Source organism: Prionailurus bengalensis, chromosome F2 (genome assembly GCF_016509475.1).
Source record: "Prionailurus bengalensis isolate Pbe53 chromosome F2, Fcat_Pben_1.1_paternal_pri, whole genome shotgun sequence".
Taxonomy (NCBI): domain Eukaryota; kingdom Metazoa; phylum Chordata; class Mammalia; order Carnivora; family Felidae; genus Prionailurus; species Prionailurus bengalensis.
In genome coordinates, this window is record NC_057353.1 from 21,817,648 (window position 1) to 21,833,660 (window position 16,013).

The 16,013-nt window shown below is 46.1% G+C and overlaps 1 protein-coding gene and 1 long non-coding RNA gene across 2 annotated transcripts in view; one reads left to right on the top strand and one right to left on the bottom strand.

Annotated features, from left to right (window-relative positions):
• Positions 1–5,580: 5,580 nt before the first annotated feature.
• Positions 5,581–8,213, bottom strand: MSC (musculin). Its single transcript, XM_043601190.1, has 2 exons — positions 7,701–8,213; positions 5,581–6,777 (listed from the first exon to the last, which is right to left on the bottom strand). Exons 1-2 carry the CDS (start codon positions 8,211–8,213, stop codon positions 6,691–6,693), a joined length of 600 nt encoding a protein of 199 aa, XP_043457125.1. The 3' UTR covers positions 5,581–6,690.
• Positions 8,214–8,229: 16 nt separating this feature from the next.
• LOC122495482 overlaps positions 8,230–16,013 on the top strand; it is a 30,822-nt gene continuing 23,038 nt past the window's right edge. The window contains exons 1-2 of the long non-coding RNA XR_006300473.1: positions 8,230–8,340; positions 9,043–9,102. This is a non-coding gene — a long non-coding RNA (uncharacterized LOC122495482). The remainder of the gene's footprint in view (positions 8,341–9,042; positions 9,103–16,013) is intronic.

Here is a 16,013-nt window from a genome sequence, read left to right on the forward strand (position 1 = left end):
TAAGCTAATCAATATCACAAATAAATATATTTGCCTGCCACTTGGCAAACTTACAGATAGAAGAAAAAAAAAAAAAACCTCTTTGTTGAGGATCAGTGGAAATGATTCCCACATTTCCTTAAATAAATTTCTTCATCAGGACAACACAATGCTATGATTCTAACATAGCCCTCAGAGAATATTAATATATGGGCAAAAGAAATGGGATTTTGCAGTCACGAGTTTGGGGCATCACTTTCTCTTTCAGCTGAAAGCCAGATCCAGCCCTGAGACTAGAAAGGCTTAAAACACAAGGACCTAAAGAGCTGGGAATGGGGCAGAGAGTGGGAAACATTTCAGAAATCCTTCAGAAAGCAACCTATATGACACCAGCTCAGGCATCAGCCCTGCTCTGCTGATTTTCCTGGCAAGATTAAGGCAGTATTGCATAGGGAAAGTCTGCCCCATCTAATTGTATATCTTAACCACTCTAACAAATCTTTCTGATCCTGTGTTTGCTCCTATCTCTAACCTAGACGTGGTCTACGTGTTCCTGTCCTGCTAAGATTGCCTCACCGTCAAGAAAACATGGAATCCTATCTACGAAAAGGGCCTTAGGAATTACCTACGTCAGTGGTTCCCAATTTTTTCTTGTCTCTGGTCTCCTCACATTTTTAAAAATTATTAAAGACCCTGAAAAGCTTTTGTTTATGTGGTTTATATCTGCTGATATTTACTGGGTTTGGAATCAAAACTGAGAGAAAATTTTTTTCATTCATTTGAAAATAATGATAAGCTACTTACAGGTAAACAAGACAAACACATTTTTATAAGCTTATTTATTTGTTTTGAGAGAGAGAGAGTGAGCAGGGGAGGGGCAGAGAGGGAGGGAGAGAGAGAATCCCAAGCAGGCTCTGTGCTGTCAGCATGGAGCTGAACACCAGGCTCAAACTCACAAACATGAGACCTGAGCGGAGACCAAGAGCCAGATGCTTAACCAACAGCTTCCCAGTTTGTTATAGGCACCAATTTGTTATAGGTGCTCCATAACAAACACATTTTTAATGAAAAATAACTATATCTTCCAACACATTTTCATGGGAAGAGTGGCATAGTGTTATATTTTTGCAGATGTCCTTAACATCTGACTTAATAGAAGATGGCTGGATTCCCATTTCTGCCTTCTACATGATTCTGCTGTGATACACTGTTTTGGTCAAAGTAAATGAAGCCTCACACAGATATGTAGTTGTAAAGAGAAGACGTATATTAATGGTCATTTCAGGTTAACGTGGATAGTCTTTGACACCACACCAAGACTCCACCAGTGTAGTTTCTGAAAGGTGGGCTGCAGTGTGAAATCTGAAGTCGTATCAATGAGCTTTTTGTATTCTATTGCATCAAATCCATTGGTCTACCTTGCACAACTACCTGAGTCTGTTTCTTACACCACTGGTGATTTTTGACGCTGAGTGTGATCATCTTTATTTTTCAAGAGGAAACTAAAGAAAAATTTCTTCTTAGTGGCCAAAAAAGAAAGATCCATTAGTTTAGGAAAATTACATGTGGACTAAAACAAGCAAGGTGATAACAGTGGCAAAGGGATGATGGGAAATTTTTCAGATGAGGAATAAGGACACCTGAACTACTGTTAGAGGAAAGAAAATGAAGAATACAATTTTTTTTAAATTAGCATTTATGGAGCATTTCTCAAGTGCCTTATAGAATTATCTCATTTAATCCATTTTCTGTGGGGTAAGATATATTGTTCTTGCCTCAGGAAGAGTGGCAAAGTACCCAAAGAAGCAGAGCTACAAAATTGTGGGATTAGACTGGAACCAGCTACATTTAATACGGTGGTTTGCAATCTTTTAAAAATATTAAAAAAAAAAAAAAAGATCCAAAAAGCATATAAATCTTTTAACAAACTAGGAATGGTCAAAGACAAAAGCCTCTTGCTTCTTGCTCCCCACCCCTCCCCATTTCTACTGCTAATAGTAATAGTCAATACAAGATACCGTATTTTCACCAAACGGAAAATCACTGCTCTTAACTGCTCCATGATCCTCTTTACCACAAGCAATGAAGGACCCCAAAGTTGGTCCATAACCTATCTTGCTGATAATAGAACTAACAAGGGCTGAGATAATTGGAGATAACCACTACAGTAGTGCTAATTGTGTTTACACAATTACATGTGGATTTCAGGTTTCTGGCGACTTTCTAGACCTTCTTAGTGTCATAGACTCACCTTTCACCGTTGTGGGAGAGAGAAGAAAGATAATACAGAGGGCAGATGGAATATAAGAGGAGATTAATGGTGAGTGCAAACAAGTAACCAGTGGCATCGTGGGGGGCCGGGCGCATGGTGGGGGGGGGGGAACCGCCCTCAGGGGGTAAGCAGAACTGCCCAGTGAAAGGAAAGTAGCCAGGTTCTCTGTTATAAAGGGAGGAAATCCATACATTCTAGTGAATTTTCCCAGAAGTTAGGTCTTTGGCAGTGAGAAGACAATTATTAAATTATCTATTTATTGTTCTTCCAAACATAACTAAAATGACTTTCTCAGTTATTGTTTTTTCAAAATCAGTAGCCAAGCTATTTACCTATTGCCTATTAAAATAGGATGTGTATTAGTGTTTTTTATGGAGGGGAATATCTTTAAAAAAACTTATTAAGCATTTATCAAACATGAGGGGAAACTGTACCTATAAAAAAATCTCCTTTGTAAATTGCGATGGTCAATGGCACTATCTGTTGAAGGAGCCATCAGACTAAAGTGAAGTTGTAACTTGAAGTCCAGGGCAAAAGAATACGCACAAAATCAATTCAACATCCACAACCAAGAGAGACGCCTAGGTGTTTCAAGATTACAGTGCCGAAAGCATTTCTTTTAAAATATTCATCTTAGGAAGAGCCTGTGAAAGGGGATTTTTTGTTCTCTTTGATTGAGTCAGTATCACTAATAATAATGCTTTGGTCTCTCAAAAAGCCCCCTGAAGACTATTTTTCAATTTACTCATTTTTATTTGCTATTCAGTACTTTTTGCATTATAGTCCTTACAGCTTTTTCTCTCAACTCTTCTCACACAGCAGCAGAATCGAATTGACATAATCCTTCAGAGAGACGTTCTTTTTTTCTTAATCTTCTCCATAGCCAGCCTCAACTCCTATTTCTTCAACCCAAATTCCTAAAGGAAAATAAAGGAAAAAGAGAATAAGGAAGGCTTTGGGCTCCCTTTCTACTACTCAGAGTGCACGATGGTCATGGTCCATCAATAAAAGACTGTTCCAAGGTGTTTAGACCTCTCCTACAGCCACTGTTGTCCAAGAAGCTTGAGCAATTGATACAGATTCACTGAGACTTACTAGAAATTGATCTCTTTCCTTCTTCTTCTTTTTAAATAACATAATTCTTGGCATTGGACTTTTTAAAGAAACCGTGGAGCAAAAATAATTCTTTTTTTTTTAACGTTTATTTATTTTTGAGGTGGGGTGAGAGGGGCAGAGAGAGAGGGAGACACAGAATCTGAAGCAGGCTCCAGGCTCTGAGTTGTCAGCACAGAGCCCAAAGCAGGGCTGGAACTCACAAATTTGAGATCATGACCCAAGCAGAAGTTGGACGCTTAACCAACGGAGCCACCCAGGCTCCCACGGAGCCCCCCAAAAATAATTCTGAAGATTTTTTTTCTTCCCTGTAAAGTGGCAACAGAAATGAGTTTGCATGGTATGACAGTCTGGACACGTGAATCAGTAAAGAAGGCCACTTCAGTGTGGGGAGTGCTGATAGAGGAAGGGCAGGAAATCTGTGAGTTTGCCCCTGAACTGCCCAGAGAGAATATAGACACAAATATTTAAATTTTGTTTATGAAAATTTGCCCAAATATTTTGTTTATTCAAATGCTTCTTCTTTTCTGTATTTACTACAAACACAGCCTTTTTCTTTCTTTCTTTCTTTCTTTCTTTTTCTTTTCTTTTTTTTTTTTTTAACTTTTTCTGTTTCTGCTTTTGTGGGACACTTCTGTTTTATGGTTGTAATCCAGGCATTTTAAAGCTGGGCCACGAATATTAAAGACTGGAATCCTGAAATGCCCCACCTGTTTAAAGTGTCCCCTTTGCCAAAGCATGTCTCCCCACTTTTTTAAGGAGTCATTAGAACCCGCTTATTAGAAGGGTTGCATAAATATTTTCACATTTATTTCTGATGGCACTCTTCCTAGGTAGGCACTATTATTATCACCATTTTGTAGGTGATAAAACGGAGGCTTAGAGGGGTTGCATATGGTCACTATTCTGTGGGTGGCAGAGCTTCAATTTCTAGTTGGGTTCTGTGGACATTCAAGGTCACCTTAACAACATACCACACTGCCCCCTTCCCTTAAAACGGATCGGATCGAATGTGATGGAAGCTTTGGAAAAGACACTAACAGCTGGCCTCCAGGAGACACCCCACCCCCAAGAAGCGGGCCACCCAGAACTTATCAGGGGGCCTAAGTGCCTTTAAACCACCATACTAGGGTTTCCCATCACTAGTTAGCAAACCTGAGTTTGCTTTTACCAGAGAGCCCCTAATGCCACAGAAACCAAGAAGTGTAATCCTGTGCCAACTTCTGCTGTTGTGGCAGATTAGATCCTGAGGGCCGGGTCCCTCCCCCTGTGAATAAAGCCCAAGAAAATCGTCTCCGAAAGCAGTTATCCAGAGTTTTGGTTTAGTTTAGTTCAAAACAGGAAATCATGCTCCCCTACCTCCCTCTCACCTCCTAAACCCCAGCTGTATTTTCTCTTTCTGGTCCAGAAAACTGCCTTTCGATTTTATTAAATAACGAACATACTCCAAATTGGGCAGTTGTTTAGGTAGTTTTCTCCTTCACACTTTTCCAACTTTTCTAAATGTTCTACAGCGAGAATGCAGCTTTAAAACAGACGGGCGTTAAAAAATAAAATAAAATAAAATAAAATAAAATAAAATAAAATAAAATAAAATAAAATAAAATAAAATGACTGGCGTTTGAAAAACCATATGATGGTTTTCCAGGTTATTATTTCTTGAGAATATTGCAGTGAAAAATGGAAGAAAATAACAAGGAAAATGAGGTGGTGTACATTAAAAGCACTATATAAACATTATTTAGGGGAAGAAAGAAAAGCTCTAACTGAAACACAATTTGGCGCCTTGTATTATGGTTTTATTCTGCCAATTAGACCTGAGACCTACTCCCCACTCCAGTGTGTGGGCTGTAGGGGTTTAAGCTGGAGAAAGCATCCGGGGTGTGTGTGTGTGCGCGCGCGTAAGTGTAAGAAGTGTACCTATATTACCCTGTAGAACATATACCTTTCAAAGTAGCCCTGGCCCCAAAGACTCTTCTGGTGTAACAAGCCTCTGGTTCTTGTCTTCCAGTAACCTCGGCCTCCAGAAGAATCAAATCATAGCAAGTAATGAGAGTTCCATTTGGAAGCGCAGTAATTTAAATGTGATCACCACCCGTTCTGCAGAGAAAGAACCAATGCCAGCGCAGGGAGCCAAGAAAGCACCTTTAAATGAACTTCCGGACCAAACTAGGTAAAAGGCAACAAAGACCACATTCTGCCGCGCCCACGGCCACTCGGTTTTCACAACGCGTTTTATTCATAAAAAAATAAATTTATTTACATTTGCTAGTTGCTGTGGTAGTGCAGCCTCGAGACAGCGGCGCATTTCCCCTGAGCGGGGTCACTGGGTGCGTACAGCCTCAGCGGACCACCCAGCGCACTCCTCCCGCGAGGCAGAGCCTGGACGGTGGGCCGGGGGAGGCGTCCAGAGCATGGAGGCGGCAGGCCCGCTGGGGATGGTCAGGGGCCGGAGGAGGGGTGCTGCAAGGAGGCGTGGGAGGAAGGACTGGACGGAGGCCTGAAGGGGACGCGAGCCTGGTGGGGTGCGGGGTGCGGGGGTGGGAGGCTCTAGTTTAGACGGGAGGCGGGTAGAGACAGAAGCCTGGCTGGGAAGCGGCGGGAGCCTGAAGGGAGTGAAGGGCTTGACTGCAGCCGGGAGGCAGAAGCGCCGGGAGCGCTCCGGGCCAACCCGGGTCAGGTGGTCTGGGAAAGGGCGCCTCCGTCTTTCCCTAGACGGAGCGGGCGTGCCCCTGCCTCCCGGAGGCTGGGGTCCCGTGGGGGTACAAACCTGGCCCAGGTGTGCCACTCCCCTCTCTTTGCAACTTAAAAACATGCCCCGATGTTGGTCTCGCGTGAAGACTGCTGTCTGTAAAGCCACTCATCCAGAGCACGTTCTAACCACTGCCTCACCGTAACATGCCTGTGCTGGGCAGGGCCCCGCCATCGTATACGTCTATCTGGCTCAGTCGGGAAACTAACTCGTAGGCGGTTTGGCAGGACAGCGCGGGGGTCAGTCTACACTGCTAAAGCCCGAGGCTGGATCTGGCTGCGCGTTGTAGAGACAGAAGGAAGGTCTTTTGGAAAAGAAAACTGTCGTCGCCAGGATCCCCAGCAGCCGCAGCCCTTGGCGCCCTGCGATGACGGCCACACGGTCGGCCCTCAGGCTCTGTCCCCAACGCCCGCCTCACGTCCTGCTCACAGTTCGGGTGGGTGGGGGGTGTCGAGGAGGATTTAGCAGAGTCCTATGGCACTTTCCCCCATTCTCTGGGGGTTCTCATGCTCCCTTTTCTCCGTGGCCCCCAAACACACGCGCTTGAACAGTAACTCCAGCAAGTGACTTCGATCTAAGCGGTGGTCCCACATAATCTGTTGGCTGCGGAAACTTCTTTGGTGTCGGTGTCAGGTCGTCCTGAGACCACGAACGGCCATGTCTGTAAAGTCAAAAGAGAATCAGACATCGAAGGAAAAAAAAAATACCGTCTCAAAGCGAAACCGCTCTCTTAAATGAACCCTGGAATACCCCTGGCTTTGAGTAGCTCAGATTTTATCCCTGTTCTGGGAATTTGGGTATCTTTTCTCCAAACTGGGATTTTAATTTTACTGGATTTTGATTGCGTGAGACGTTAAGACTTCCGTCCACGCTTCCTCCTGGACTTTGCCCTCAAGATGATTATGTGAAACTTGCAAAAGTTTGGGATTTTGTGTTTAATTCCCTTCCCCCAGCACGCGCGCGCGCGCGCGCGCACACACACACACACACACACACACACACACACACCATCATCAGCCCTCCACTCTAAGTAGGAACTGGAATAGGTTCTTTCTCAAGCCTGGAAAGTTGGCAGGTTAGAAAGGGACTTTCCAGACAAATCCCTTTTGGGGAAACCTCTGCTATTCTGCAAGAACTTTTTAACATCCAAAGGCTGATTAAATAGAGCTCGGCCTTCCCTCCTTCCTTTCAGTAAGTAGGGCTCCTTAAATGGAACCTGTCTGACTCTTCGATGGAAAAGCTTGGGCGACAGAGACTTGCCATTGAATCTGCAACCGGGTCGTGGACGCAGATGGCATCGAGATTCACCCCGGGAGTAGGATCTAAGCCAACTGCTGTCACAGGGCAAAGTACCAGGTACAAAGATCAGAATGAAGAAGCCCTGAAGGGTGCACGGTTCTTCCCCAGGAAAACGGCCTGGCCCCTCCCTTGACTGGGAGAAACCAAACTGGACTCCTCACTACCCATTCCAGCACCCCCCCTTTCGGGTTCTTGCCAGGGGGCTGACCCTTACTGGCACGCGGGAGCTCGCTCCCTGAGCATTTCCCGGCCTCTCGCCCCGAGCCTCGCGTGCGGCGCCCCTACCAGGTTCACCGGGTGCACGTAGCCGTTCTCGTAGCGGTCCTCCTGCAGCAGCTGCCGCAGGTGCGCGATGTAACTGGAAGCCAGCCGGAGCGTGTCGAGCTTCGAAAGCTTAGTGTCTGGGGGCACCCAAGGCAGACTGGTCTTGAGCCTGGAGAAGGCTTTGCTCAGCACGCGCATCCGGGCGCGCTCGCGGGCGTTGGCGGCGTTGCGCTGCGACTGCTTGCAGTCGGCCGCCGAGCCCTTGGGCGGGAGGGGCTTCTTGCCGCCGCCGCCGCCCCCAGCCACGCGCGGCCGTTTCCTCTTGCAGCCCTCCGCGCCGCCGGCCGCGCCCAGCGCGCACCGCTCTTCCTCGCCGTCGGGGTCTTCCTCCTCGGCCGAGGAGTTGTCACTGGGCGAGATGTAGCTGCGCTCGGCGCCGCGGAGGGGCGGCCTCTTGGAGGCGGGGACCGGGTACCCCCGCTGCAGCCCCCGCAGCTCCATCTCCTCGGGGTCGCTCACCGAGCCGGTGGACATCACCGCGTCCCCCACGCCCACGCGCGTCCGCCTTCCTGCCCCAGGCCAGCCTCGCGGTGTCGGCCTTCCGCTCCCTCTGGCGGAGGCGGGGGGCCAGGCAGCGTTCGGAGCGAGACTGGAGACCCGGGTAGGCAGCCCCGCCGGGGAGCGAGCCGTGCCGCGGACCCGGGAGAGCGCGGGCAGAGGAGTCCGCGCCCCCGCCCAGGCCCCGCGCGCACTAGCGCTAGCTGCGCCTTTTGACAGGACTATTTATTTGTACTCCTCGGGACAAACCACCCGGGCAAAGAAGAGGGGGTTGGAAAGGGGGGGCAAGAGGTGGGGCGGGGGCGTGGAAGGGGTGGGGACCGTTTGTCTGCGCTCAGGATCTGCTGTTGGGGGCAGGGAAGGGGAAGTCTCCGCTGAGCCGCGATTTGGGGCCCCGGGTCCGTGGGACCCTCAGCTTGTCAGTGAGAGATGTGTGTCGGGCAAGTGAAGGAGGGGACCTTGTTCGTACCCACCCCACTTCCACGCCCAACTAGTCTTAGCGGTGGCGGAGATTGCCAGACGCTTTGAATCCCTAGGATCGCGACCTCTGCTTCTCTCCCGGGCTTTTCAGCGGAACTGTTTCCCAAGTTCATAACGCATCATGTAGGACTGCCTATCCTGGGCTTGCCCGACCACAGCTTAAGAGCAAAGCAAGCAAACAGCACTGACAACAGTTAACCTCTCCCTTTTCCGTCCTCCCTTTCCCCTAACGTGGCTTCATGATTTACAAAGCACTTTTAGTACATCGGTTCGGTTCGTTCCATTTTCAAACATCTGTGACTTAAATGTTATCTCCACTTTGCAGAACTTCAAGCTAAGCCACAGAGATAGAGATTTAAGTAAAGGACCCCCAATCACCGGGCTGGTAAGTAGAATACGGACTGGAGATCTGTGTCTAGCATCCCCGGCCCCTCGGTCTTTAGTCGCTAACACGCCTCCCTCACCACACATCACAAGCCGTTATATCCATTATTTTCCACTGTCTTGAGAATTTCATGCTTCGTTTTGTTTGTAATGCCACAATGCGTAAGATAGAAGCTCTTGCCCCAACTCTTTGCGTTGTAGTCTAGGGAATCGATTCCTATTTTAGATTGTGTATTGAAGAGCACACTCCTGGATGCAGAATGCTAAGTCAATGCAATCTCAAAAAAAAAAAAAAAAAAAAGACAAAACAGCATCCAGAATTATGCCAACCAAAAATAAGCCCTCTGCGCACTCCCCTCCCCCAAAGGAAACAAAACAAAACCGTGGCCTCATTATTTTCTAACTCAAAGGACCTTTGCAGTAGGTGCTCTTGGAATGGGTACTTCACTTTGGAAGGAGGCCAGCTACTGAGTGCCTGCTGTGCGCCAGTCACTGGGCTGGGCGCCATACGACTGCCCACGGGAATTAAAAGAAAGCAACAAAACAACAAAATGGTTAAACCACTGCGAGGTTGGGGTATGGTAACTCCGTTTAGCAATGAGGAAATCGAGTCTTCAAACTGGAGTTAGGTGTTTACTTGTCCTTTCCCTGAAAGCTCACAGGCTCCCAAACGGAGCCAAGTGCGAGGAAAGAAATGTGCAGTCAGCCCAGGACGGAGTGGGCAGAAGCCATGGGGCCAGCCTCCCTCCACCAGCAACTCCGCAGAACAAATGCTCCAGGCTTCGTGCCTGAAGTGCCACAACAGGTGGCTGGCCTGGGCTGACTTCATCACTCAGGCATCGTCCACCTTCGTATCCCAGGCCAGGCCTCCCTGGTGGGGGATGTTTCACGCAAGCCCTCCTGGTCGCCCTCATTTGTAGAGGTTTTCTCCCTATACATTTTGTCATTTTGTTAAGGGATGGGGCAGGGGCTCCTCTGGGGATCATTTGAATGAAAATATCGCTCATTTTCCGTTCTCTCTGGGCTGGGAAAAGGCAGAGAGTATCCACAGAATGTAGAGTTCTTCATAGGGGTGCTCGAACTTGAACTTGACTTTAGGTGCCACAGGCCAAGGAGGGAAGAAAAAGTGAGAAGGGGGAGCGAAGGATGTAAAAAGGAGATCGTAAGCTAGATTTCTGCATCACCTATTGGTGACTTGAATTTATCAGTATAAATACATAGACTCACACATTAGAGGCAGGCATATAGGTTTTAAAAATCTGGATTGTTTATACAGGTGCAGAACAAAGTCTTTCTTTAGAAAAGATTAATGGTGGGCAAAGTGCTAGTTTTTCTCTAAACAGTCGCAAAAATCTGTACCCAGTCTCAAAGCTAAGCAGGTCATGGCCAGTTTCTCTTGCTTGTAGGAACTGACTGACCCCAAATGTTCCTGCTTATTTTTTTCATAGCTCTTTCCTTTCCTGTTTCTCTTCTCTTCTTTGTGCCTCTTTATCTTTCCGTCTTTCCATTCTTTTTTCCTTCTTCTTTATCTCTCTTCCTTCTTCCCTCCTTTCCTGTGTTCTCTTTCAAGAAAGGCAGCTATTTTCATCTTCTTTCATTATTCCTTTCCCTCCTTTTCTTTCTAGTCATATTTTTCTTTTACTCTTTTTTTTTCAAGTTGCAGACTCCCAATAAAGATCAGGAAGTGTATCTTCAAATGCATTTCATATTAGTGTATAACTGCAGTTTGCTTTAAACATGTTTGTAATATATGACGTCTGTCACCTCTTTACACTTTGAATATGCTTTTACTTTCCCTTCTCTCTCAATACAACAGCCCCATGAGCTGAACAGTGCAAGTACAATTATCTCTTTTGAAAGCTCAGCTATTCTAATGTTTTGGCAAGTTGTACACTGCAAATGAATCGTAAAGACTTTATTTTTGTATTTTAAAAAATGCATATTGAAAATAATTCCTATATGCCCATGCTTTGCAACATGTTTCCTTTAATTTTTTTTTTAAAGTTTATTTATTTGAGAGACACAGAGAGAGTGCAAGTGGGGGAGGGGCAGGAAGAGAGGGAGAATCTGCTGCAGGCTCAGCACAGAGCATCACCTGGGGCTGGAACTCATGAACCATGAGATCATGATCTCAGCTGAAATCAAGTCCAGTGCTTTTCCAACGGAGCCACCCAGGCACCCTGCTTTGCAACCTTTTAGATTTGTGGCCTGAATATACAAATGTTTATGGTATACATTAATCGTCTTGAAATTCTTTAAGATGTCCTTTTTAAGTAGGCAAGGGAGGCTGGGTGGGCTAAAAGTTACATTATAAAACAAACATTAATACATTTAATAATGTTTTCTAATCCTGGTTTTCCTGCTTATTGGCTGTGTGACCTTTGGCAATTTCCTCTTTCTGAGGCCCAGTTTCCTGATCTATAAAATGAACTATCTGTCTCATAAGGGAGAGGAAGGGTATGAGCAAATGCCTGGGCCAGAGCCTGATACATGGAAGAAGTTCAATAAATGCGAGTTATTTTCATCACTATTAATTGCTTTGTCCAATGTCATATAGCTAATAAGTATCAGGTCAGGAACTGACCCAGGTTTTGTACTCCAGGACTTGTTCTGGGTTTTCGATGGCCCCAGGATGCCATTTGCTTTAACCGCAAGCTTCTAGGGTTTGAAGTACGTGATCCCATTTCCCATAGATCTTGTAGGAGACCTCACTGAGAGAAAATGGATGGGCCTACATTTCTTTCTCCAGGTTCTCTTCCCGTAAAGTCACAGCACTTCTCCAATCCTCACTCTCCTTATTTAAAAACTGGAATAACATTCCTAAATCAGTTATTGAAAGGCTTACATGAAATTGTGGTGTATGTGAAAGCACACTCAGATGTAACACGGAAAAGGCACTTAATATATTAAAATATTTTTAAATGCAATATTTAAATATTTTAAATGGTTTAAAATGTTAAAAATATCTAGGGGTGCTTTGGTGGCTCAGTTGGTTAAGCATCTACCTCTTGGTTTTGGTTCAGGTCCTGAGCTCATGGTCTTAAGATTGAGCCCTGTATAAGACTCCCTGCTGAGCTTGGAACCTGCTTGAGATTCTCTCTCTCCCTCTCTCTCTCCCTCTCTCTCTCGCTGCCCCTCTCCCACTCGTATGTACATGTGCATGAGCTCTCTCTCGCTCAAAATAAATATTTAAAAATGTATTAAAAATATCTAAAACTTAGGTTTTCTAAAAAGGTAGACCAAGGAAGGTTAATAATTAGAGACCAGAGAAAATAGGCCATTTATGGCCACTGCCCCTTCTAACTCTGTTGGAAGACTAGATGCAAAAGTCTGAATTTGGGCTGGTCAAGTGGGTTTAGGGTTTTGGGAGAGGAGCAGTTGCATCTACGTTCTGGGAACACCAGGCCAAAACATTAGAAAGTAAATGCTTAAGAAATGATTGCTGTGACAATGCATTTGAATGGAAAGAGCCCTCCCTACATGACCTTCCTGGTGGTATCTTCCTAAAGTCTCCTGATATTCTGAGCCATCTGGATGGCTGAAGAAATTGCCATATCTTTGACCTACAAAAACAGAGTCTCCAATTGGCCAATATGGAAGCCACTAGCCACAGAAGGCTATTGAGGACTTGAGCTGTGGCTAGTCATGTACAGTAGAGTAAAACACACACCAGATATTGAAGACAAAATGAATAAGATCATGTAAAATACCTCATGAATATGTTTCCAAAATTATGTCTAACAATGATGGCATTTTGGATATATCGGGTTGAAACAAATGTGATTAAAATTATTTTCACTTGTTTCTTTTTGGTTTTATAATGCAGCTACTAAACATTTCGATTTATATATGTGGCTCAGATTATTTTCTTTTGGATAATGTAGGGATTAACTATGCTACTATAGATGGAGTGTATAAGGTTCACTGTGAGACCAACTCCCACCTACTCAGGACACACTCTCGTGGGAAAAAGCATGATCACTCGGGAAGCACACATGACATCACGTATCTTGTCCCTCATCCCTGTCATCTCCCCCCTGCACCTCACCACGCGTCCTCAACCTCACATAATCCATCTGACCCTAGAACGTGCTGAGAAACACTCTGCCCTACTATGTAACAGAAGCCTTAGCCCTGGAGAAGCATTGAGCTTGATCCCCCCCAGGCATAACGGACACTCTGCAGACATCAGCCAGAGCTCCATGGCCCAGTTCATTAGGCTTTCGGTGCTTAAGGAGCAGGACACCTAGGCCAGCGAGGTGAAAGATCTGGGGAACGCTGTGCACGGGTCACGTGGACTGCTAGTCACGTGGTGTGCCGGTCACACGGGGAGCAGGTCGGTTGGAGGCACAGTTAGGCCAGCCTCACCCCAGGCCCTGTCTCTTCTTTCTTCAACTACACGAAGCCACGTGCCCAGCTCTAGGTCCCCTGCAGCCTCTGTCCCTGGTCGTCCAGGATGTCCCCTCCACCCCCACTCCCAGCCCAGGAAGGAAAGGGACTCCTGACGTTTGGGCGCCACCAAGGAAGCGGCCAAGCACCTGTGGGAACACTCGGAATGGACAAGAGGAGTTCTCTGTCATCTACGACACAACCAGTCGTCCACTGCTGGCTTCTTTATCCAGAAGTTGTGTCAAGATTTTTGCTTCCTTGGAGCCCCAACAGGCCTCATTGCGTAGACAGGCCAGTGCCTGGACACATCAGGTCTGCGGAGGCTCGAGGGCGAAAAAGTCTGAGTATGTTTCAGAGACCTGATTTTCTCTGCCATCAAGAGGGAAGGAAAAAATCTTCACTGACTGTCTTGACAAGTAAAAATGCAGGTGGCTTTGGGAAAAGATTTTTTTAAAGCAGTATCTGCGGATTGAAAGCATAAACTCTTCTGCCCCTGGCATGCTGTGTATCTCCTGAAAATGACTTTGACTGCTCCACTAGCAGAGTGAAGCACACCAGCTCTCAGGAAGAAAAAGCCCTGTGGTGAAGGCCTCCGAAGGAGGCCTGTTTGAAGAATCTCTGGACCTCATTGATTTGGGGGCATTCTGAAGGGTGAGCTAGTCTGAGTGCAGTCTTATTTTTTAAAGAATCTCTTGGGGCGCCTGGGTGGGTCAGTCAGTGAAGCGTCCGACTTCGGCTCAGGTCATGATCTCACCGTTCGTGGGTTTGAGCCCCGCGTCGGGCTCTGTGCTGACAGCTCGGAGCCTGGAGCCTGCTTCGGATTCGGTGTCTCCCTCCCTCTCTGATCCTCCCCTGCTCATGCTCTGTCTGTCTGTCTCTCTCAAAAAATAAACATTAAAAAAATTTTTTTTAATCTCTTGAGACAGACTTCCACTTTTGGGCAGAAGCTAAGAAACTTCTGTGCCAGGAGATTTTTAGTGTTTATCGGCCGTACTTTGGAAGTGTGAAAATATTTCATTATCAAAACACCCCTTGAAATGTAGCACACTGCTCTGGTCTCCAATATGCGGTCCCAAGCCTTGTTAATTGTGGAGTTAACCTGGGAGAGAATGACATCCTGCCATGTGGCTCCTCCCCGAAAGAGCCCCCTTTGCTGTGGACTTTAGAAGATTTCTGCATTCGTCAGCTGAGTGGTCTTGGGACACTTGCTCACCTTCTTGGACTTGTTTCTCTGTGGATAGCCCACCTCCCAGAGACTTCCCAGCGTTCAGGCACCCCTGGACAATGTAGGGCATTGCACAAGGTTAGTTCTTGTGTTATTGTCTCCATCCTCTCTCCTAGGGTCCCATTCTTTTTGTACCCCCTGGAGCAAAAGAGTCATTCCCCTGCTGAGAGTTGCTTTCGTTTTAGCAGCCCTCCAATCCTCCACGACCCTCGCCCCACCCAGTGCCTCATCCCCTACAGAACACCCAAGTGAAAACTAAATGCCTCCTGGCGCCAGAAGGAAGTTCTCATGTAATAGATACTTTGTGGTGTCAGAGAGCAGGGATTCTGTGCACTTTGTCCACCAGGCCCTTAATCAGCTCTTCTGTAAAAGAGGGGCCTGGCTTATTTACATACAAACTTTGTTTCTCCAGGCCCAAGCCCCTCTGACCTCCAATTCTAAAATGAGCTCTCATAGATGATCAGAAAACAGGGAAGTGTTTTGGGAAATGTGCCCACTTTTTCTTGATTTTCCCCCCTTTGGCTTATCTGTGCGGCTCTGCCCAATTAGCAAGGAAAATGAGCCAATTAACTTGCAGCGGGGGAGAAAAATCCACTCTGTTACATTCCTCTTAAGGTCTGATTCTCAAGCAGAGCTCGTTGGGGATGTTGCAAACAGAACTACCTAAGGAACCCTCACGCCTGGTTACATCGCCCTGCTCCCATCCCTTCTTGGACTGCCACATTCTGGCAGCTTCCTTTAGGGAAGAGAGGGGCAGAATTAAAAAACAAACACAACAACAACAACAACAAAAAACAACGAAAGACTTAACTGTAAACTCCATGAAGGCAGAGACTGTGTCTTGTTCATCTGGGTATCCTCAGTGACTAGCAGCTTAAGAAGGCACTACCGAAATATGTGGTGATTGAAAACATTCACAAACACATGAGCACAATCCAGCCTTCACCCATAATTAATGGAAGGTGCACACTCAACCCGTAATTTGCCCTTCATTTAACCAACTCGGTTTATTCCTATGCACTCTACCCTACTATCAATACTTACAGAGACCCAATTACATTTCTCACTAACTGAATGGACTTTTAAGAGTTATTTCCTGTTTTCAAATGTAGCTTATATATCCGTCTACTTTTCGTATGATATACTTGCCACAGTCCCAGGGTTCATTCCTACTAGCAGGATTACATTTATTATGAACATCCCAGCAGCAAGATCTCTTCTTATAAAAATGAACTCTAGCTTTAAATACCATTTGTAACTTTTTATTCCTGATTGAAAAAAAAAATCAGAATTTTTAT

Excerpts from the sequence above, each read along its gene's own strand:
- MSC (XM_043601190.1), bottom strand. The coding sequence starts at position 8,213 with ATGTCCACCGGCTCGGTGAGCGACCCCGAGGAGATGGAGCTGCGGGGG. Across the intron at positions 6,778-7,700 it reads ACGTGCACCCGGTGAACCTG|ACATGGCCGTTCGTGGTCTC; the intron begins GTAGGGGCGCCG and ends TTGACTTTACAG.